At 41.1% G+C, this 24,486-nt stretch overlaps 1 protein-coding gene and 1 long non-coding RNA gene across 8 annotated transcripts in view; one reads left to right on the top strand and one right to left on the bottom strand.

The window, feature by feature from the left end:
• NR1H4 (nuclear receptor subfamily 1 group H member 4) overlaps positions 1-24,486 on the bottom strand; it is an 86,836-nt gene that overhangs the window by 42,766 nt on the left and 19,584 nt on the right. For 3 of the 7 annotated variants that reach the window (XM_054028886.1, XM_054028896.1, XM_054028903.1), the window contains one exon: positions 17,165-17,304. In XM_054028886.1, the coding sequence (XP_053884861.1) occupies positions 17,165-17,249 (85 nt within the window). In that variant the 5' untranslated portion in view covers positions 17,250-17,304. Of the gene's footprint in view, positions 1-2,625; positions 2,690-6,227; positions 6,336-17,164; positions 17,305-24,486 lie in introns of those variants that run through there. The other 4 variants (XM_054028925.1, XM_054028932.1, XM_054028907.1 and 1 more) reach the window with 3 other exon arrangements.
• Positions 23,270-24,486, top strand: part of LOC128837660 (uncharacterized) — a 69,482-nt gene continuing 68,265 nt past the window's right edge. Inside the window, exon 1 of the long non-coding RNA XR_008445011.1 lies at positions 23,270-23,352. This is a non-coding gene — a long non-coding RNA (uncharacterized LOC128837660). The remainder of the gene's footprint in view (positions 23,353-24,486) is intronic.

The raw sequence follows: 24,486 nt of genomic DNA, 5'->3' as shown, positions 1-24,486 counted from the left end.
ACCCAGGGCCAGATGCACTCAGTGCCCTGGTAAGTGGCACAGGGCAAACCGAAGCCGCTGGGCAGTGCAGGGAGGGCAAGGAGAAGAAGCTGGCGCCCTGAGGCAGCAGCTCTTGGGACAGCTGGAGGAGACTGGAGAGTTCGTAGCTGTTCTCACTCCAAGTCACTGCACCCTGAGATTCATGGCTGGCAGGCCCCCTGAAGTATCAGCCCCACAGCCTGCCCCTGGGACAAGGGCTCGATGGTGCCGCTCTGTTTCCTCCTGGACAATGCCATGATCAGGATCATTATAGGTAAGGCTAAGATTTAGTAAAAGTCATGGACAGGTCATGGGCAATAAACAAAAATAAATAAACAGGCCTGTGACCTGTCCATGACTTATACTACAAACCCTTAACTAAATCTGCTGCTCTGGAAGGGGGGCTCTGGGGCACATGCTGGTGCTGGGGGGGCTCTGGGGTGCCCTCTGGTGCTCAGGGTGGGGGCTCCGAGGCACCTGCTTGGGCACCCGCTGGTGCTGGGAGCGGGGGCAACATGGGACTGCCGCTGCTGACAGGGGATGGATCCACTGCTGCTGACGGGGGATAGCCCCACGGGCTGGGGACCGCTGAGCTGCTGCTGGCGGCCCGGGACCACCACTGTTGTGTGTGTGTGGGTGCATCTGGCACCAGGGCGCCCAAGCTGCTTGGGCGGCCCTGGGATCAGTCACATCTGCTGGCTGCAGAAGTCATGGAGGTACTGGAAAGTCACGGAATCCGTGATTTCCATGACAAGCGTGCAGTCTTAATTCTAGGTAACGGCTAGGACCGACCCAAGTGCCTGCCTCTGTACAGCACTGGCAGCCCCCAAGCCCTTCCCTCGTTCACCGGCAGAGGGTGTCTGTGAGGTATCCCAGGATGCTGGATGGGTGACTGGGGCAGCGCTGCCAGGTGACGAGCTCAAGGCACTCAGCAGGCTGCTGAGGCAGAGGGCGTCGGCAGGAGCTGGCTGTGGAACCTGCCTGGCCCCTTCGCCCTCTGACTGGCTCTGGTCCCTGCTGAGGTGAGGGGCCGCACATGCCCCGCAATGCCCCTCTCCCAGATAGACACATGGCAGCCTGGGAAGACCAGGCTGTGTGCTCGGCCGCTCCTTGCCTGATTTCCCATTTGATCAGCCTGAGAGAACAATGACTCGCCTGCATGGTGGGCAAAGTGGGAGGGGACACTGTATACGCTGATAGTGGGGGGCATACTTTAAAGGTTCATCTACCCCGCAAACAGCTCAAGTCATGGCCCTACCCTGGCATCCCCCATCCCCCAGTCTTCAATCCTGGAAAGCAGTGGGAAGCATTAATAGTGGGCCACAGTGCCTATTTCAGTTGCACAAGTGGGCCTCAGGGGAAAAAGCCTGGGAACCCCTATGATAAAGTACAGATTAAGGGATAGATTTGTACCCCTTTGGTGAAATGGCTATTGAAGACAAGGGAGTTTTTCCCAAATAAGGACTGCAGCATTCACCTCTTAAGACAATAACAAGTTATGGCACCAGCTAACCAAATGTGATAAGGAACTGAAGCAGTTACTGTAAAAGCAGCATACAACAATGAAGTCCTAGAAATAAATAGCACCAACAGACGGCTCCCTTAACCTTGTACTTTATGTACTTGTTAAAATTCTATCAGTCACTTTCAAAGTGCAAACAAATTAAAATTAAATCTCACTGTTATAAATTATAACCAGTTCAACAACATTCAATACTCCCTCTGTGATGTAGTTTAAATCAAAGAAACATATCAGTAAGTTGAACAGAGAAAAGGAAAGTGGTTTACAAACTACAATATATTTTCTATTCAAGAAAGTCCATATCCTGGTGCTATTGAAGGGCGTGGCAAAATTCGCATTGACCCATGGGGAACTGGCTCCGTGAGAAGTAACAATATTTCCAGGAAGTTACTCAGTTCAGCTTTAGATAACTCCTTTTCTCTCTGTATTTAATGTTGAGTGGGCTTGGAGGAAAGCTTGAGATCTCAGTAAACACTGTTGAGTTCACTGTAACACCATGGCAGGTGACAGCTCAGTTTTTGACATTTCTGCAGTAAGGCAACAAACATTCATCCATGAGGATTTGTAAGATTTTATCACAAGAGGCATTTTGTGCAACAAATTGTGTGTATCAAGGTCCCAAACCTGTGAGATGCTGAATGCCCTCAACTCTCACTGAAGTCTATGATGAGACAGATGAGAAACCCTGTAGATAAACAGTCATTGATGAACATTGCTAAATGTACATTGTTTACTTGCACTGTATTTACAAATCAGAAGAAATTTAGTATTTTTTCTGCTTTCCTTTTTGAGGGATAATCACCAGAAAAGAGGGTGTGCCTGGGAACTCTGCGGAGTACTTCTACCAGTACAGAAACAGCCCCCCCAAAAAGGTTTCCATCAATTCAAAGGAGTCAAGAGGAAAGGATAAGTACCAGCAATAAAAGATAGGAACACCTGCAATGAGAGCAAGACATTATTGGCTATAAAAGGGGTCCTTCTATTCTGTCGCCCTTCAAGCAATACCACAACCTTAACTTCCTGTTTTAACTAAACTCTCATTCCAGATGTCCCATGGCATCTGCTGTGCTATATTTTGCCCTTACCAGCATACAGCACTGCAAAAGTTGACACAAATCACTTTTTCAGTATCATCTACTTGCTCAGATGGTACATCATCAACATAGCATCCACTCATGTACGGACGTGTACAGTTAGCAAAAGCAGGGATGCTGCCATAGGACAAGCAGACATAGGTATGTCTGGAAAGCTGTGGGACAAAGCCAAAGGAGAATAATGGTGCTATTTACCACTAATAATTATTTAAATTACAGTAGCACTTAGTGGTCCCAAATAATATCAGGATACTAATACATAGTAAAAGATGATCCCTGCTCTAAAGAGCTTCCACTCCAAATAGCCCAGACAAAGAGACAAGTATATTATCCCCTTCTTACCAGTGGGGAACAAAAGGCAAAAACATTTTGTGACTTGCCTGAGGTCACACAAGAAGTATGTGGAAGAGCTTAAAATTGAACGAAGGTTTCCTAATTCTCAATCTCATGCTTTAACCATAAAACTATCGTTGATATCAGTCAGCAGCAGCATAGAAAAACACGTGCAACATGTTGTGTTAACAATGAGTTGCTGTAGGCTCTATTGTTTTGCAGGAGACTCCAGTGTAAAACAAAGTTTTTGGTAATTGTGGGCACATTATTAATAAATATTTGGCCCACTTCTATTAATTATAATTTCAATTTATTGTATCTGCTCCTTACTAAAATTGTTCAAAATTCTTTATATAGATAAACATGTGTTATTTTAGTTTCCAGCTATACAACCATTGCACAAATCTTTAGTATCTGTTTTGTGGGAACAACTTTTAATTATGGGCGTATAATGTGCCATTTGCTAATTTTTAATTATTTGGTTGATTGATTTACACAAACAGTAGTGAGAAGATCCCAGGATTAAAATAAAAAATACATTATTGATTTTTACCTTTATGTCATTTCCAAGAAATGCTATAGAAGCTTTAAAACACTTTCCTGATCAGCTCAGGGCTTTGAAATAATAGTAAGACACTGCAGCACTCCTCGGGGGTGGGGGGGGAGGGATAGCTTGCTCAATGTTTTGAGCATTGGCCTGCTAAACCCAAGGTTGTGAGTTCAATCCTTGAGGGGGCCATTTGGGGATCTGGGGCAAAAATCTGTCTGGGGATTGGTCCTTCTTTGAGCAGGGGGTTAGACTAGATGACCTCCTGAGGTCCCTTCCAACTTTGATATTCTATGATCCTCCCAAAAAGAAAAACAAATCAATCCAGGGTTTTACAGTGGGTTCAGTACAATGCTGGGACAGAACTGTAGAAGTTTAGTTAGACATGTACAAAACCCCTCATAGTTATTAGAGATGTACATTTGTTTCCAGAAGAAACCAAATACACACAGATCTCTCTATATTTGGCTAAACCTGAATAACCCATACATCTTTATTTCTCTGACCTAGCCTACCCACAAAAACACCACATTAAAAAAAAAAAAACTAATTACAGCCAGTCCCTGCTCACAGTAGGGTAAAGGGTGGGAGGGAGAGAGAGACAGATTTTATGTCCACACTTTAAAGTGCTGGTAGACACTCAAGATATGTATACACTGCAATTAGACTCCCGCAGCTGGCCCATGCCGGCTGACTCAGGCTCAGAGGGCTCGGGCTAAGGGGCCGTTTAATTGTGATAAAGACAGTCTGGCTCAGGCTGCAGCCCAAGCTCTGGGACCCTCCCACCTTGCAGGATCCTAGAGTCCAGGATCCATCCTGAGCCCGAACATCTACACCACAGTTAAACAGCCCCTTAGTCCAAGTCAGCTGGCACAGGCTAGCAGCTCGTTTTTAATTGCAGTGTAGAGATACACTCAGATACCATACTGATGGGGACTTGCCTTTGATTTTCAAGGAAACTTATGCTAGGTCTTGTCTACACAAGTTCACTTTAAGGTGTAGTTTAAAACGGATTTAGTTAAACTAGTGCACTGTGTAGGCTGTGTAGACACTTCTATTTCGTTTTAAATCGGATTTATTTTGGTTTAGTTTAAGGCCATTAGGATTCAGTTTAATTAAGCTAAACTGAAATCACTGAAATTACACTGGTTTAACAAAAATCATCTTAAAAATTATTTAAGCCAATAAGTGCAATTTTCTCGTATGCACAGGTAGAGCTTGCAGGGAAGTTTCCAATGAAATACTTATTGTCAGAAAATGTCAGTTTGTTGAAACCAAAACTTCTCATGAGAAAGTTTTCATAAATCTCCTGATTAGAAATTTTTTGAAAAGTTTCTAAATTGTCAAAACATCCCCTTTTAACATTTTCAAAATGAAAAATTGTGTTTCTTGATTCAAAATTAAATATTTTAAAAGGTTGAAATCAAAATGAAATATTTAGAAATTATCAAAACGAAATATTCTGATTGATCCAACCTGAATTTTGGGGATTATCAGTTTGTGAAAATTATCAGGATTTTGATTTTATTGTGGGGGGAGGAAGGAAAGGTTCTATTTTCAGAATGGGAAAATTTCAAAAATCTCCAACACTCTCATGGGTAAGCTAAACCATTCCCACCCAGTTCTATATACAAGGCCTTCTTGAAGAGGCTTACTAGAACAATTAGCTTCTTATAATAAAATAAATTTGATCTTATCTTGCCATCTGGAATGTGCATATGATTTTATTCATGTATTAATGGAGATTATAGACCAGATTCTGACATTACTTACACTACTATAAAGCAAGAGTTACTCTACTGACAACAATGGAGTTACAGTTGTGTAAATCAGTGTCAGTGGGATCAGAAGCAGGCCAATTGTCTCTAGAAATGTATTATGTTCATATGTTCTTACTGGTCCATTACACTTTTCATATCAGAAAACACACATGTAATCATTTTTGAAATATGATCATTGAAATAAATACTTATAAGGCTGCAAAACTTGTGGGTTATGCTCTGCAAAAAAAATTGCAATTAGAACATTTCACAAAATGTCTCAAATTTTACTAACATTGTCAGAGTGAACTTTTATTTTTTGAATCTGGCCATCATTTTGTGAATACTTTCCCATTATGTAATTGCTGGGTGAGATTTGTTGAAGATTTTCTTTTCCAATATTACATGTGAATATTTTGGGTGGGATTTTAAAAAGCTCTCAGCTTTTGCTTAACTGGACTCCCACTGAAGTAAAAGGAAGTTTTACCATCAGAGTTCGGCCATCACTGAGTGCTTTTGAAAATCTCACCCTTTATTTTCAGTATTACGCTGAAGTTATATACAGGCTGTAGAATTTCTATCCAAAATATTACAGAAGTTACAGTGGTAGTGCATTGGCACAACAAATATTGTCAATATAAAACTATAAGAAAAAGAACAGCAAACAAATTAAACCTTAAGGCCTCGAGCCTGATAATAAAGCTCATGTGAGGTAAGAGTCACACAGAGCAAATGACCTTAAACCAAAAAGCAGACAATGTATTTCCTGTGATTCACAGGATAAACCAGAATGGGAAACATAAGCTAATCAATTGGTTTAAGTACTGAAAAAACTATTATCAGGTGTCTAAGGGCCTGGGCTAGACAGCCTCTGGCATCAAGCTGATTCATAGACTTTAACAGATATATTGTATAATGTAATAAATCAAACATGAGCTTGAACAATATCCTACCATTAGCAGTCTTCATTCCGACCATTTCCATGACAATTCCTCAAAAACTTGGACTATTTAACGTGTTGTTCTCTTTACTTTTTCTAGTCAGTACTTATCATCTACACTTCCTTAGTACTGCTTCCTTAATATCTTATTGCTTTTCTCTGAACTGAAAACTAGAACTTCCTTAAGACTAGCTAAGGAGTGATACAGGCCAGAGGTTATATAGTTTACTGATTAACTTCATTACAGTGAAGCCTATTTATAAATGGTTGAGACAATAGCAATGCCAAATTACAGTATAAATGTCCTTTACTAAAATCTGGATACCTTTCTCTGAGTGAGTGGATTCAAATAGCACCTCCATTACGGTTTTGTAATTTTTTGTTTTCGTTCACATTAGTATTTTGTATGAATAAAAATCTACTACTTTTTTTAGGTGACTAAACTTAATAGATTAACCATTCAAAAACCATTTTGACTGGCTGATGCAGCATGTGTTTCACAGACACAGAGAAAACCATATTATTTTAGGAGGGCCAAATTCTGTCATCTTTACCCAGACAAGAATCACGTGTTCTAGAAAATTCTTAGTCAATAAAATTGCTCAGGAAAGTGTCCATGATACCTGGCAGTAAGTGTATGTAGAATCAGGCCCCAAAGGTATATCATTCCTTTTATTATTTCACAAATTATGCAGCTTTCAAAGCTAAAAACCTGCATATGAGGAACTGAGCACACAAGTGATTCTCTGTTGTCCTGTCCTATTAAATGACCTTGTGCCACATAGCTTTATTCATTCACCTCCTTCAGGTTTAGTTGAGATATTTCTCATTATTTTAGAACATCTTTCAGGTTACTTCTGCTCCACTGGGTCATTTGTTGTCCATAATTATTGTACATACATAATGTTCTGTTTCAGTTTTTGCTGCTTTGTTTCCCTTTGACTTGGAAGTTGACCACTTGCCTATTTATCATCATGATAATGCCAGATGTTGCAACATCTGCCAGATGGTGCTGGATACAAATGGTTAGCTTCTTCAGCTTATAATCTTTTGGTTGTTAAATAGTTTCTGACAGTTGATTTTAGAGATTTTTTAAAAAACAAACAAAAGCTGTCAGATGGATCCAGTCTTTTCAATTCACTACGGAGCTATGTCACTGATACAGCTACTATATAGCATTTCCTTTTGAGTTTTTTTCATTGTCCAGTCATTAAGGGCTGCTTAAATACGTTGCTTTGTTTTCTGCTTCTTACATTAATTTCTTCTTGTATCTCACTATCCACTCCAGGGGATCTTTTAATGAACTCCATAAAAAATACTAATGCCATCAAAAATACTTCTACTCTATTTTTCCCATTCTTCCTCAACTTGTCACATTTACAATGAGTTTGACACATCTAGTTATTTCCCAGTTGTATTGTGTTACATTTCGGGGAGAAATTGCTGGAAATCAGCACAAGTTCATAGACTTTAAGGCCAGAAGGGACCATCATGATCATCTAGTCTGACCTCCTGCACATCATAGGCTGCAGAACTTCACCCACCCACTCCTGCAATAGGCTCGTAATCTTTAGCTGAGTTAATGACATTTTCAAATCTTGATTTAAAGACATCAAGTTACAGAAAATCCACCATTTACTCTAATTCAAACCAGAAAGTGACCCATGTCCCATGCTGCAGAGGAAGGTGAAAAAAACCCAGGGTCTCTGCAAATGTGAGCTTGAGGAAATTCCTTCCCTACCCCAAATATGGCTATCAGTTAGACCCCGAGGATATGGGCAAGACCCACCATCCAGACACCTGGGAAAGAATTCTCTGTATGAACTCAGACCCCTCCACATCTAGTGTCCCATCTCCAGCTGTTGGAGATATTTGCTAATAGCAATAGCAGTTGGGCCATATGCCATTGTAGGCAACCTCATCATACTATCCCCTCCATAAACTTATCAAGTTCAGTCTTGAAACCACAATTACAGATTTTTTTAAACTGGACCTCTTTATTTGAATCAATTGTATAATTGTATTTGTCTATCTATCTAAAAACTTCCAGCTCCACAGTATCTGAAGCTGCAAGTCTTAACGTCATGCAGATTAACAAAACCTATACAAGAAGTTCCAAAAGAAAGCTGTAATGGGCTTTATATTCAAAGCATTGCAACCCATTTGATGCCCTAATACCAGATTTTGTGCACCTATATGTATATGTAAGATTTTAGGCACGCAGTCCATACTTAAAGATAAAATTGTTTCATGTCTAAAGACTTGTCCCTTGTAGAAAGGGCAAGGGATAACGGTTGAAGAAAATGTTGGGTTCAAGGGGATTTCACACATATTTGGTGGCTATGTCCTGTTGTATTAATTTAGATGGAATATATGGCCACAGGTATTAACAAGACCCAGTCACTGTGCAACATAGAGACCTCAGCCTACTTAGCACCCAGGCAAAGCACCATTAATAATCCTTTTATGGCCCATCTTTGTATTAAAGATACAGAAAAGAAGGGAAAATAGTTAAAACATTTGAAAAGTAAAGTATTAAAAATGGCTTTCATTTTAATAGCATCCTTTGTTCCCTTTCCCTTTAGCTGGAGACAGTTATTAGAAGGAAAAAAAGAAAAAGAAAAGAAAAAAAAAGACCATGACAGTCTCTTAGATGGTATTGAAGATGGTAACAACTGTCTTTGGGGGGTGGGGGTAGGGGAGAATGAAGAAGTTAGCTGAGATGGGCTGGAGCTGTCAGCATTGCTGGTTGTTTTTAAAGTCCAATCCCATTTTCTAGAAGAGAAAAGAAGACAAACATATACAAAGGAGAAAGAAAAGTACAGCAAAGATAGAAAATGCAGCTTCTGTCTCTGGTGTTGACTCTCAGTTGCACACTCTCTTCTGGAGAAACACAAACACAGCACGTGTCTCATCAGCCACTCTGAGACCTAACAAACTTGTACCAGCATTAGGCTGTGTAAGGCATTGAATTTAGCTGCCTTTTTCTGGACACAGGCTTTCAGCAGTGTTGCAAAATATACAATCTTGCCCAGTTAATTCAGATTCTGATTAGACGGAAGACAAAAGGAGAGGGATAGAAAAGAGAAGAAATAAGGTGGGGAAAGAAAAGGGCACATGGGGAAAGGGAAATGAAGTCTCACATCCCAGGTGGTGTTCAGGATTCAGCCAGAGCCAGTAGAGATGGCAATGTCATCTGGCCCAATCAGATCAGGACATCTTTCAAGATTAGGGTGACAAAGGCCTGGCATCCCAGGAGACAGTGGGTGTGGCAGACATAGGGTTGCCAACTTTCTAATTGCACAAAACTGAACACCCTTGCCTTGCCCCTTCTCCACCCCTTCCAGAGCTTCCCCACCCAGTCACTCCAGCCTCCCCTCCCTCAGTCGCTCGCTCTCCCCCACCCTCACTCACTTTCACTGGGCTGGGAGGCGGTGAGGGCTCCAGCTGGGGGTGCGGGCTCTGGGGTGGGATAGGGCCAGAAATAAGGGGTTCAAGGTGCGGGAGAGGGTGTGGGTGCTGGGAGGGAGTTTGGGTGCAGGAGGGGGCTCAGGGCAAGGGTAGGGGGTTGGGCTGTAGGCTCCAGGAGGTGGTTCAGGGCTGGGGCAGGGGGTTGGGTTGCAGGTGGAGGTGCGGGGTCCAGAAGGGAGTTAGGGTGTAGGAGGGAGTTGTGACCTGGCGTAGGGGGTTGGGGTTTGAGTGGGGATGCAGGGTCCAGGTGGGAGTTAAGATGTAGGAGGGGGTTCCAACCTGGGGCAGGGAGTTGGGGTGAGGGTGTGGGGTCTGGGAGGGAGTTAGGGTGCAGGAGGGGGTTCCAACCTGGGACAGGGGAGTTGGGTGCGGGAGGGGGCTCAGGGCTGGGGCGGGGGGTAGGGGTGTGGGTGGGAGGCGGGGTCTGGGAGGGAGTTAGGGTGCAGTAAGGGGTTCCGACCTGGGGCAGGGGATTTGGGTGTGGGAGGGGACTCAGGGCTGGGGCGGGAGATTGGGGTGGGGGTGGGTTGTGGGGTCTGGGAGGGAGTTAGGGTCGGGGAGGGGGTTCCAACCTGGGGCAGAAGGTTCGTGGTGTTGGCTCCATCCAGGCGGCACTTATCTCAGGTGGCTCCCGATCGGCGGCGCAGCAGGGCTAAAGCAGGCTCCCTGCCTGCCCTGGCTCCATGCTGCACCCAGAAGTGGCCACCATGTCCGGCCCCTAGGCGGAGGCGTGTCCAGGCAGCTCTGCACAGTGCGCGCTGCCTGCACCCTCAGGCGCCACCCTCCGCAGCTCCCATTGACCATGGTTCCCGGCTAATGGGAGCTGTGGAGCCGGCGCTGGGGGCAGGGGCAGCGCGCAGAGCTTCCCTGATTGCTCCTGCACCTAGAAGCTGCAGGAACACGCCGGCCGCTTCCGTGAGCTGCGCACAGCCAGGGCAGGCAGGGAGCCTGCCTTAGCCCCGCTGCACCGCCGAGCAGACTTTTAATGGCCTGGTCAGCAGTGCTGATCAGAGCTGCCGGGGTCTCTTTTCCACTGAGCGTTCTGATTGAAAACTGGATGCCTGGCAACCCTAGGCAGCCATGATGGTGAAACTCAATCTATTAGTCATTTTTTCCAAAAGTCTCTTTCTTTAAGGGCCACAAAAGAGAGTGATGTGTGAAATAGCTCATCATCTCATTATTTTGTCCACCAATTGGGCCTAGTTTCTGACATCAATTTTGATCTCTGGTTCTAAACTTTTCTTGTTCCTCAAGCATGATCTTAACACAATCCTTGAATTATATACTATATATAAACATTATATATTGTTGGTACTATTTCAGTTTATCTCCCTTTCATACCTTTTCCCATCAACATTTGTATAGGTTATTGTGACATCTTATGAACTTGAACTCACTTTTTACCACTGAACTCACAGTTAGGATAAATTTGTAGGCCCAATTATTAGAACAGTCTTAAGAGGGGATAATAGATTTAATTTGGTTTATAAAATTATCAACTGCAATTTAGCAATGGACCTCTACATCCTATGACTGGGACTTCCACTGAAAAACCAACAATCTTTAAAATACACTATATTAATAGCTTATTTATTAGCTGTAGCACATTGCTATCACTGGAGGAACATTTGGGAAATATTGGTGATGGAAATACCTATAAAAATTGAAAAAAATATTTTGAAATGTGATTTTGTTTTGGTTGAATTCACTAAAAAATGGTTTCATGCTGTCAAGCTCACACAGCTATTCTCTTTTTGTTGTCTATTTACTAATTCATGATAAATAGTTAATAATTAACTGAATTTCCTTGTTATTTCCAAGTGATATTTACACTGATACGAAACAGCCAAGAAATCACTCGACTCGGCCAACCCTTACTCATGCTGAATAGTACTTTACTCCTCAAGTAAACCTAATGACCTCATGATTTCAATTACCATTATTCCAATGCCACTAATCCAGAAGAAAGGTATCACTCAATATGAGTAAGCATAAGGCCCTAGAGATATAGGGTGAAATCCTGGCCCCATAGAAGTAATAAGCAAAACTCCCATTGACTTCACTAGAGCCAGGATTTCACCTATAAGTTAGAAGTGTTTGAAAACCTGGTTTGGCCGGTTGTGTTGTGTTTTCAATTGGCTCAAGGTATGATACTGGGCCATATCCTGGTTCCTATACACAATTGGTCCCATTCAATTCAATGGGACTTTGTTGGGTAAGTAAAATAAGTAGCATTTGGCCAGTGAGGAGACAATGAACTATCTAAATAGGGAAAGAAGGAGGGAGAGAAAAGGCTAGTAATCTAATTCTATTCATTTCAGTTTTAACTCCAGTTTGAAAGGCTTTTCCTTTTCTCTATCATTTCTACTTACCAATAAAAATGAGGAAAAAAGGTAAAGAGAACAGAAAACAAAACACAGGAAACAGAAGAGCTGGCCGAAAAAAAGGGACACATTTTTCACAAGCGTTTTTGAGAAAAAAATTGACTCTGTTTTTATTGAAATTTTTTGAATTTGGAAATTTCTCAATCAGCTCTACTGCACGCAAGTGTGCTCAAGTGGTGCAATCAGTCATGGATGATGAACCCAACTGTAGTTATTAATGGTGTCAACCAATTTTTTTACCATTGTCAGAATCAAAAGAGGAGTAGTTGACCCCTTGTTGGGTATCCCAAAATTTTGCCACATAAAAAATTCAACTGTAGCTACATCCAATTTCATATGTTTTTATAAGGAAATAAGCTCTATCTTGAAAGTATGTATGTTCCAGCAGCAGGCTCCTTCTAGGCACTGGCTAGTTGACTGCCCTCTATTTCCTGGTTCTCTGCTCTTTTATGACTTATTCCCATTGCCCCTTCCTGCAGGACAAGGAAATCCTAGATGCCCTCTGTTTCTACCTTTCATAGAGGTGGTCACCTGGGAAATCCCATGGACCTCCGGAGCCCCTTCTCAGGGACAGTTGTCATAGCAGTGGGTGAATAAGGGAGGAGGGAAGAAGAGGAACTTTCTCTCCATAGGAGGTTCCCATTCTCCTTACAAATAATGTGGTATAGATGGGTAGTTCAATGTATTTGTTTGCTGACTTCTTCAAACAAGAGATGCTTGTCGTGCAGAGGTATTAGACATCTGGTTTGTTTCTAAACCATCGGAATGACAAGGTAGATAAATGGAAATTGTTTTCCAGTTATAGAAGACACAATAATAAAGAAATGTCTACATTTAGTGGCTCTCACATGCACTGCTCTGGTTAAGGTCACTTTGTCATTCCCAAAGGGAGCACCTCTTTTCAGGAGTTCATAACTCCACAAACAAAATCTCAGTTAAAAAGTGAGAGACTAAATAGACATTAACTACAATAGATACATTATCCTAGAAATATATTGTTAAAACAGCAATTTGCAGTTTCCAGCCACCAAAAGTGAAATTGTTTATCTTGAAGGACACACTGAACTTCTTGCAACTATAAATCTTGAGTGCTGATAAAACTTGAGAGCTACCTTAGGATTACCATGGTGACCAGCTTCACAGTGTAAACATGCACAATGACAGCATAACTTTACTAAACAACTAGACCCCAATACTCAGAACTGTACATTCAAAGGGACACTTAGACATACACTTATGGTTCTAACAATGCCTTCCATGTAGCTCTAGCCTGAATGAACTACAAAGCAAAGCCAATACTTGAAAAAAAAACATAAAAGAAAAATGTGTTTAGATTTTTGAGGGGTGGAGGATGTTTTGTAGAGAAATCAATTTTGACCGACTTAACAGCTCCTCCTGTTATATCAAAGCCATCATATGTGAGGCATTGCATGAGAAATGTAACTGTTCCAAGTGTCTTTAAAATATAAAATTCCCCTGTAACCACCTTTCGTGTATAAGTCTCAATCTGCCAAGGCCCAAATCTGAAACAGTATGTGTCACAAAGACCAAATTGAGGGACACAAAGAAGTATTCATGCACAAAATTTAAAAAGCAGTCAGAGTCATTTCCTTAGTATAAATAACACTTTCTCATCTTGGTTTCATGATTCTGTATTTCTGGTGCAAATAATTTTCAACAATAAAAGTGCGGGGACGCCAAATTTAAGAGAAGCATAGTAGCTTTGGGACTAAATCGAGTGACATCCCTCTAAAAGAGGGACAGTTGAAAGTTGTGCATAGGTGAAATTCCTAATTTGAGGCCTGATTCAATTCCATTATACATTAATTATTTATATTACAGAAATACCCCAACTTCGATCAAGGTTCCATTTTGCTAGGCACTACACACACATAATACCTCACTCTCACAGCACCTTACAAAGGAGGTAAGGATCATTATCCCATTGTACAGTGGAGAAACCGAGCCACGGAGAGATGAAGTGACTTGCCCAAGGTCACTCAGCAGGCCAGTAGCAGAACCCTAGAACCCAGGTCTCTTAAGTCCCTGTACCAGTTTCTGGCTACTATGTCATATTATTTATTGCCTCATGCATGTCCTATTGGATTGTACAAGCCTTGCCCCAGGAACTGACAATTTCGGCATCAGTAGGTCAACCTCTTGTTGAAGAGAACATGTTTTAAATCAACACACTTCCTTGCCCAGCTTTAATCCCTTTTCCAGAAAATATCACTGAACTAATAACATAGTGGACTTTGGGGGCCAAAATCTACTCTCCCGCAAGTGAAAATCTGGATTAATTCAATCAAAACCAACAAAATTACTCTGGACTTTTACTGGTGAAAATGAATCCAGAATTTGACCCCAAAATTTGAATGCCACCCTTTTTTCATAGATTTTAGCCTGTGAGCATGGGATTTAACAAATAGACAAATATATCTAAAATTGTGGCTACTCATTGCTGTTTTAAAAACTGCACAGTACTGAATTTCCTAAAATATACCTCCCAGCACAGGATGGTGGCTCCAAATTCAAAGTGGGGGAGGGGGAGGAAATCCCTTTAAAGTTTAAGCATTCATAGGTTTAGTTTGTTTCATGGTGGCTCCCAACCTAAACATCTGCTCATTAACATTCCAGTTTAGCCACAGGGGATCCAGGCATACGCTAACTGTTAAACTGACGTCGGAAAGAGAAAAGATTACTACAATCTGGTGTGATCTTAGCATACAATTTGTACTTAAGATGTGGTCCAAACAGGGAACCTGGCCCATAGTGGAGTATGCAGGAACAAAGCACCCAAACTACAACTTCCTTGAAATATTTCAATTTAGATCAACCCCTAGCCCCAAATTAAATATTTCATTTTGATTTTCCTGGGAAAAAAATCATCAAATTCAAATTTTCCCAGGGAAATTTTCAAATTTATGGAAAGTAAAAATTTCCTTCAAAAAATATTTAGATGCAAAATTCCTTAGTGAACAGGAAAATTCATAAAGAGGAAAAATAGTTTTGTTAAGGCACTGCACTGCCCCTTAGCAGATCTGGGTTCATCTCCTGGCCCTTCCACAGACTTTCTGTGTGACTTTGGGCAAGTCACTCTCTCTGTGCCTCAGTTTCCCAGCTATACAAGATGGACAGTAACAATAACCTTAATCCCACCTTTGTCAGTCTTGTCTGTGTAGACTCCAATCCTGCATTTCTTTGTGCACAGGCAGACTTCTGTGCCTGCACAGAGTCCCACTAACTTCAGTGGGTCTCCACACAGGCATAGCAATCTCTCTGCATGCAGCAAACTGCAGTGCCCCTGGACCTTCAACTGCAAGCTCTCCAGGGCAGGCACGATACAGTGAATACAGCAATGGAGCCCTTACCTAGTCTGTGTCTTCTAAGCAGTAAATCAGAGGGGTAGCCGTGTTAGTCTGAATCTGTAAAAAGCAACAGAGGGTTCTGTGGCACCTTTAAGACTAACAGAAGTATTGGAGCATAAGCTTTCATGGGTGAATGCCCACTTGCGTCTGATGAAGTGGGCATTCACCCACGAAAGCTTATGCTCCAATATTTCTGTTAGTCTTAAAGGTGCCACAGGACCCTCTGTTGCTTTTAAGCAGTAAATGTAATCCAAATAAATAACAACAATAATAATAATTAATACAGCAAATGGATCAGATCACCAAGATAGCCCTTTGCAGTTGTCCGTGCAGGTGTCATCGGGTGATGTGGTTACACGTAATCCTCCAAGAATTTTTTCCTTAGCATGTGAGCAAGTTTTGACTCTTATGCCAGGTCCACACTACAGACTTCTGCTGGCAGAGTTACATCAGTCAGGGATGTGCTCTCTGACTGACATAGCGCTGCTGGCAGAAGCCTCTAGTGTAGATGAAGCTATACAGGAAAAGCTGTGCTTGTACCAGTATAGCTTGTTTTGCTTGTGAGGGGTGGTTTTACTATACTGGTATAAAGTACAGCTTTGCCAGTATAGCTGTATCCACACCAGAAGCACTTTGTCAGTGCAGTATACTAGTATTCCTACACCAGCAAAACACTCCTAGTGTAGACATGGCATTGGGACACATGCTGTGATGTGGTTAGTTTTGGGTTATGCAAAGTTCTGAGTGGATGCTGTGGAAGAAAGGAAGTCGTGTGAACAGCAAGAGAGTTTGCTTTCTGCCTAGGGCTCGGATTAGTCAATTCTTGTGGCAGAGTTTCTCCCTGGGAACCAGGTGTTGATGTTGGGCTGAGATTCCTGGAAGAAGGGATTGTCCTACATGCTGTTTGACCATTGCATTTTAGTACTGATGCATATGTATAAATAAAGCATGTTACATGTAGCATATCCCCAGACTTCTTGTCACTACTTTTTCCTCCACTGGGAAGCCAACTTGCAAGGCTCCAGACATATGCTCCAACTCAGAAGAAGGGCAACATTGGTGTAGAAGAAAGGGCAGCTATCTTAATTATTTTCTTATTTCCCAGCAATACATATAATAGAAGACAGCTTCCCTGTACTCATGAAATATTGACAGAGTATTCTTCATTCATTAACAAGCCCATGTTTCACATTGGAAAAATGCGGTGGAGTCTCAGCTATGCAGAATTTTGCAGCCTTTATTATAACTTTTATTATGCACTAAAGTTAATAGCACAGTTTTTAATGGTCTCTATAAAAATAGAGTAATGGTTTAAATACCAATTACATTATTTTCATAAATGTATATAAGAAGGCAATATACCTATTTCATAGCATCATTTAGTTATAAATTGACTAAAAATATTTTGTACCTGCTCAGCTTGACATAAATAAATAACCTGAAGATCATTTCCTGCCTACCTAGAATAGACTATCCTTGCTGAATGACTTATCATGGCAGCAGAATAGTGCTATAATAGTAAACTACAAGCTTTGTTAAATGGTGGCACATAACAACACATATTGTGCCTTATTTTGCAATGCATTTAAATGGGGAGTTCTGCATAAAAACTGATTGCACACCATGGACCGTAGTAACTGACTGTAGGACTTCAATATTTTGATTCTAGGCTATTGGTTCAGATATAATTTGCTGGAGATATATTTTAAGCTAATTTGATGACTTACCAAATAGATTAGGACCTTCAGGAAGTGAAAATCCATCAGCACCAGGTAGCTGGGAATGTCCTATTAGATTCATTTCAGATCCCATCTAGTCTTTAATTGAAGAACAATGTGACAGTCAGGGCACAGGCTGAAAGGAAACCCTGAAAGATAAAGAAACAAGGATAACTGAAACAAGATAATAATTCATTTTTGTGTACATATTACAGGCCAGAATTCTGAAGGTTGTTTCAATATTTACTATAACAAACCCTGATGTAAAATTATAATGTACAATTTAGCCTTTTAAAAAATGCTGCTTGTGGTGGCATATTTTATATGTGATCATTCTGCTTTCCACAGAAGGTGATGGGGATTATGCTGTCACATCCTTTCATAATTTCCTAAATAAGTGGCCTGAATTTTTAAATGTGCTGCACACACAGTATTGGGCCTCAATAGGCGCTGTTGTGTGCTTACCACATTTGAAAATCTGGCCATTTATTTAGGTGCCTAAATATGGATATAAAAGCCTAAATTTAGGCTCCTGTCTTTGAAAATCTTGGCCTTTCCATATTTTGAAAAAAAAAAAAAAGTTCTCAAAACAAACGTATAGTTTCTCCCATCTTTATTCACAAATTCAGGATTACAGTTTTCATTACAGAGTATCATGGCTCAAGCAGGAAGACAATGTGCTTTAGCAATCAGTATGCACTCTCCCCATTTAAAACACAAAGAGCTTTTTAATTACACAGAGAGAAAAGCTATGAAAAAAACCACAACCATATTGACTAGGGAGACTATTGGTATGTGTGCATGGTTTTCCCCTTTATAAAAGTGCTTCCTTAATTCAAGCAATTTAAAATTTAATATTAATCTAACTGCTGAATTTTCATTGCACATAATGAAAAAACTGAATTTTTTGCTTTGTCTTTCCTGTTCTGTTTTATTATTATGACCCAGTATTCAGAGTTTTTTATCAAATGAAGCATTCCTTCACTTTGAAATTATAGTGTGGGTTTCAGACGTCCACTGGTAAATGAAATCAGTGAGTAACATTTTCAAAAGCACCTAATTGGCTTTCCATTGGACTTAGGCTCCTAAGTCACTTAGTTGCTTTTAAAAATTGAACCCAGTATCTGTAAACCAATAAAGGCTGTAGAAAGCTTCCATACCCACAGTGGAAGAGTCTAATAAAGTCTCAGTATATGAAGAAATCCCAGAGTTGAGTCAAGCAGTTAATGCTAGAAACAAGTACAATAAGTGTAGAATTATTTTTACATTGGTTCATAGGGATCTATTAAGCTCTTTCCTAACATAAACCCAGGTCCTCTAATTAGGACGGCTTTTTAAAATTGTCCATTCAGAGATAAACAGTTTACACAGAAATGTCAAATGGTGCTTCTATCATAGACCAGATGATGTTTCTGTGGCAAACATGTAAACCAATTGCCAGCAGAGACTCATGATTCCACAACTGCAGAAGCCTCTCAGTATCTTGGAATGGGGGTAGAGAGCCCATCCCCTCCTGCTCAGCATGGTCACCTCCAAGCCCCTCCCCACTCTACTCCCTGACTGTAATGTATATCACTGGGGAGTGCTGTCAGGGAAAGCAGTGGCCCTCCCACGTCCCAGTGGAAGGGGCAGGGTCCTCTGACAGCCAGGAAGGGACAAAATGGGCTGACCTGCCAAAATATATCTTCTAATGACTCCTAATTAGAGCTGTCAAGAAGATGGCAACCCATTGGGAGAGTTTCCCCCACAGAAGATCCAGGGAAGCATGGAACTATAGACTAGCAGCTCTCTCATGAACCCCGCTCAAGTTCCCAAACCTGAAGGTCCCTTACTAATCGCCAGTTATAGGAACCCCGACTGTCTTTCTGTCCTCTCCTCCAGCAGCTTCTCTACTACAGTCGCTGCTGCTCTGGGGCGGCACAAAACTCCATTGCTCAGGGCATTTGGAAAGGTTTTCTGCATCTTGCTCCTGGAGAACAGCTGTGGGAGCCCCTTTTCACCTCTGCAAACTTGACTCAACAGTCCCCAGGACATATGCAGGACTAAAGACTTAGCACCCATCTAACTTTCCTGCAACTGAGCTGGTAATTAGGTGCTATAAATATTTAGTTTTTTTCATATTTCATTGTCAGTGATAAGCGTAATAGTTTACCATTGAATAATTCACACTGCCAGGTCTTTAGGACAGGGATTGTCCATGTGATTGTGCAGTGCCTAGCACAAAAGGGCTGATCCTGGTGCTACTACCATACATATTCAAATATTAACAACAGCCAAAAAAGACCTCAGCTTTGAAACATTTTGGCATTCAGCTTCCTTTTCAGTGGCTAGCGCCTTAATTTGTAAGATATGTATCCTGTCTGCATCTGTCCTGTGCTGCAAATAAACAAGCTGGTTCTGGAAGAAGCGCACTTTTTAAACTCTAATACTACATTTATGTTTTTACAATCTTTTCAGACCTTGTAGAGGCTTCTTTCATGTTCCTTTGAGTCTTCCCCGTTTATCAATGTGTCATGCAAATATCAAATACCACTGTTTAACCTCTGAAATACCTGATCCATTACTCTCTGAAACACTGCAGGTGAATTGACTATGCCACATTGTAAACTTTTATACCTAAGCAGTCTTTTGTTCATAGTAGGGAATCTGGTTGACTTTTGCTGTAATGCCACCTCTCAATATGCTGGGAACGCATCAGCTTACACCTCTCCTACCAGTTTAGTCTTAAAGTTTAGGAGATGGATACTGAACCACTTCTAGCCAAGTGTTTATGGTGATTTTTTGGTCTCCACATAATCTGACATTTCTCTTATACACTCAGTGGTGTAGACCATTCTCTCAACTCCACACCCAGATCATCAAATTGCTCTAAAAAATCCAGGCATGACATTTTCTACCACATGCAGCTTTACTGTTATATTTTACTAGAGCCACGCCCACCCTCAAGGCCTGCATTTAATACAGCGTTATACTTCGCTTTAAGTCCCTTGCTGGATTCAATATGTGGTGTGCAGTGCACTGCACTCCAATTTAAGCTGGTTCAGTTAACTTCAAAAATGCACAGAGAGTGGCTGGCTCACTACAAAAGCAATTTTCCATCTCTTGGTATTGACACCTCCTCCTCAATTACTGGGTGTGGACCACATCCACCCTGACTGAATTGGTCTTTTCAACACTGGTTCTCCACTTGTAAGGTAACTCCCTTCTCTTCATATGTCAGTATATTTATGCTTGTATCTGTAATGTTCACTCCATGCATCTGAAGAAGTGGGGTTTTTACCCACGAAAGCTTATGCCCAAATAAATCTGTTAGTCTTTAAGGTGTCACCGGACTCCTCGTTTTTTGTGTGTGGATAGAGCTAACATGGCTACCCCTCTGATACTTGTTCTGATTAATGGAATCTTGTCCACAGTGAACAGAAATATAGTCATCATGCTGCTGCTATCATCTGGTGTGTGGCAAGTGATGTCATCTTTACCTGTGGACTGAGTCTTTCTTACTACATATGGCATTTTGGCAGAGGTGTTTTCACAAACTGTAGAAGATTTTTCTTTGAGAACTCAAACATTAAAGTTGCATCACCACTCCTTCCAGAGTCAGTTCTTTTGTATGAGCAGTGATCAGTAGTCACTCTCTTAAGTCAAAGCTCCTTATCCCAAAAACAAAATGATTTCCAAGAGCTTCTTGTAGTAGGTTACCAAAATGATTAAATGTATATCTTTCATCTACTTTCCTTATATCAAGATGAGCTTGGCATAAACCCTAAACTAAATGACTATCTGATCTTCTTTCTGCAGGTAGAACAAAAATGTATTACTATGGGCAAAAGGAAGATGCTTGAAAAAAAAAAAAAAAAGATTGGATAGAAGACCAATGTCCACCTAGGAAAGGGGTGGCCTTACTAAAATACAAATGAATTAAACAGCACAGACATGATTTGGAAGCTAGAATGCTAGTTTTTAATAGACATTCTTTCCACATCTACCTTTGTTAATTTAAAAAAAAAATCTAAGCTGATATGAATTTTGCCACTTTTTATCCAGTTTTTCATATGACAAAAATATTTGCAGTGAAGAAACAATGGAAAAACAAAGAGAATTCTTTTAGATAATCAGATATTGAACAGGTTTCAGAGTAGCAGCCGTGTTAGTCTGTATCTGCAAAAAGAACAGGAGTACTTGTGGCACCTTAGAGACTAACAAATTTATTAGAGCATAAGCTTTCGTGGGCTACAGCCCACTTCTTTGGATGCATATAGAATGGAACATATATTGAGGAGATATATATACACACATACAGAGAGCATGAACAGGTGGGAGTTGTCTTACCAACTCTGAGAGGCCAATTAAGTAAGAGAAAAAAAACTTTTGAAGTGATAATCAAGCTAGCCCAGTACAGACAGTTTGATAAGAAGTGTGAGAATACTTACAAGGGGAGATAGATTCAATGTTTGTAATGGCTCAGCCATTCCCAGTCCTTATTCAATCCTTTGTTGATTGTGTCTAGTTTGCATATCAATTCCAGCTCAGCAGTCTCTCGTTGGAGTCTGTTTTTGAAGTTTTTCTGTTGTAATATAGCCACCCGCAGGTCTGTCATTGAATGACCAGACAGGTTAAAGTGTTCTCCCACTGGTTTTTGAGTATTATGATTCCTGATGTCAGATTTGTGACCATTAATTCTTTTGCATAGAGACTGTCTGGTTTGGCCAATGTACATGGCAGAGGGGCATTGCTGGCACATGATGGCATATATCACATTGGTAGATGTGCAGGTGAACGAGCCCCTGATGGTATAGCTGATGTGATTAGGTCCTATGATGATGTCACTTGAATAGATATGTGGACAGAGTTGGCATCGGGGTTTGTTACAAGGATAGGTTCCTGGGTTAGTGGTTTTGTTCAGTGATGTGTGGTTGCTGGTGAGTATTTGCTTTAGGTTGGGGGGTTGTCTGTAAGCGAGGACAGGTCTGTCTCCCAAGATCTGTGAGAGTAAAAGATCATCTTTCAGGATAGGTTGTAGATCTCTGATGATGCGCTGGAGAGGTTTTAGTTGGGGGCTGAAGGTGACAGCTAGTGGTGTTCTGTTATTTTCTTTGTTGGGCCTGTCTTGTAGGAGGTGACTTCTGGGTACTCGTCTGGCTCTGTCAATCTGTTTTTTCACTTCAGCAGGTGGGTATTGTAGTTTTAAGAATGCTTGATAGAGATCTTGTAGGTGCTTGTCTCTATCTGAGGGATTGGAGCAAATGCGGTTATATCTTAGAGCGTGGCTGTAGACAATGGATCGTGTGGTGTGTCCTGGATGGAAGCTGGAGGCATGTAGGTAAGTGTAGAGGTCAGTAGGTTTCCGGTATAGGGTGGTATTTATGTGACCATCGCTTATTAGCACAGTAGTGTCCAGGAAATGGACCGCTTGTGTGGATTGATCTAGGCTGAGGTTGATGGTGGGATGGAAATTATTGAAATCATGGTGAAATTCCTCAAGGGCTTCTTTTCCATGGGTCCAGATGATGAAGATGTCATTAATGTAGCGCAAGTAGAGTAGGGGCATTAGGGGACGAGAGCTAAGGAAGCATTGTTCTAAGTCAGCCATAAAAATGTTGGCATATTGTGGGGCCATGCGGGTACCCATAGCAGTGCCGCTGACTTGAAGGTGTATATTGTCCCCAAATGTGAAATAGTTGTGGGTGAGGACAAAATCACAAAGTTCAGATATTGAACAGTATCTGATTCCCAACACCTGGAGATTATTTTCACCATATACTTATTAAATACTTTGAGTTAAGTACAACATTTATATTATCATTACAGAGATATGCCCTGCTATACTTCAACAGAATCAAACATTCAATATATATTTTTAATATTCCATATTAAATGGAGATATATATTCCATACACACTGTCATAACTATAAAGGGAAGGGTAACAGCTGTCCTGTGTACAGTACTATAAAATCCTTCCTGGCCAGAGACTCCAAAATCCTTTTCCCTGTAAAGGGTTAAGAAGCTCAGGTAACCTGGCTGGCATCTGACCAAAGGACCAATAAGGGGACAAGATACTTTCAAATCTTGGGGCGGGGGGAAGGCTTTTGTTTGCGTTCTTTGTTTGGGAGGGCGTTCGCTCTCGGGACTGAGAGGGACCAGACATCAATCCAGGTTCTCCACATCTTTCTAAACAAGTCTCTCCTATTTCAAACTTGTAAGTAAATAGCCGGCAAAGCGTGTTAGTTTTCCTTTGTTTTCTCAACTTGTAAATGTACCTTTTACTAGAGTGTTTATCTTTGTTTGCTGTACTTTGAACCTAAGACTAGAGGGGAGTCCTCTGAGCTCTTTAAGTTTGATTACCCTGTAAGATTAATTTCCATACTGATTTTACAGAGATGATTTTTACCTTTTTTTTTTAATTAAAAGCCTTCTTTTTAAGAAGCTGATTGATTTTTCCTTGTTTTAGATTCAAGGGGCTTGGATCTGTATTCACCAGGAGTTGGTGGGAGGAAGGAGGGGGAATGGTTAATTTCTCCTTGTTTTAGATCCCAGGGGGGTTGGAACTGTATTCACCAGGAGTTGGTGGGAGGAAGGAGGGGGAATGGTTAATTTCTCCTTGTTTTAAGATCCAAGGGGTTTGGATCTGTATTCACCAGGGAATTGGTGAAAGGTTTCTCAAGGCTTCCCAGGGAGGGAATCCATTGGGAATGGTGGCAGCGGAACAGAGCTAAGCTGGTAGTTAAGCTTAGAAGTTTTCATGCAGGCCCCTACATTTGTACCCTAAAGTTCAAAGTGGGGATACAGCCTGCTTCTGGCCCCACTAGAGTTAAAGCCAGCAAAACTGCTTTTGGCTTCAGTTTAAGCAAGACCAGGGCTCTGTTGAAGCAATTAATTTCAAAAGTATCTAGGTTAATTGAAAGGCAAAAGCTCCATAACCACACATTTTCAGGTAAAGTACAAACGTAAGTTTGATTATCATAAAAACTCCATGAAAATCTAGTCATATTTGTTATCTTCTTTAGTGAGAGGGATCAAATCTATTTTTAGTTATTAGAAGAAAAAGATACAAAACAACGGACAGAATTTTTCATACATAAAGATTAGTAAGGTACATTTCCCCAAAAGGTAATATGAGTGTTCGGTTCTTCACATACCCAAACTACCAAATACCCCCAAAAGACATTATAATACTAGCATAGCTTTAGGGCCTGACCCAAATGCTACTGAAATCAGTGGAAGGATTCCCCTTGAGTTTAATGGGCTTTGAATCAGACTCTTACATCTTTTCTGGAATGATTAATGCAGTGCCTTAAAAAAATTAAGTCTTTTTTTTTTAATTCTTTAAAAA

The sequence above is a fragment of the Malaclemys terrapin genome, chromosome 1, assembly GCF_027887155.1.
Source record: "Malaclemys terrapin pileata isolate rMalTer1 chromosome 1, rMalTer1.hap1, whole genome shotgun sequence".
Classification (NCBI taxonomy): domain Eukaryota; kingdom Metazoa; phylum Chordata; order Testudines; family Emydidae; genus Malaclemys; species Malaclemys terrapin.
This window is presented reverse-complemented; position numbering and strand designations above follow the sequence as displayed.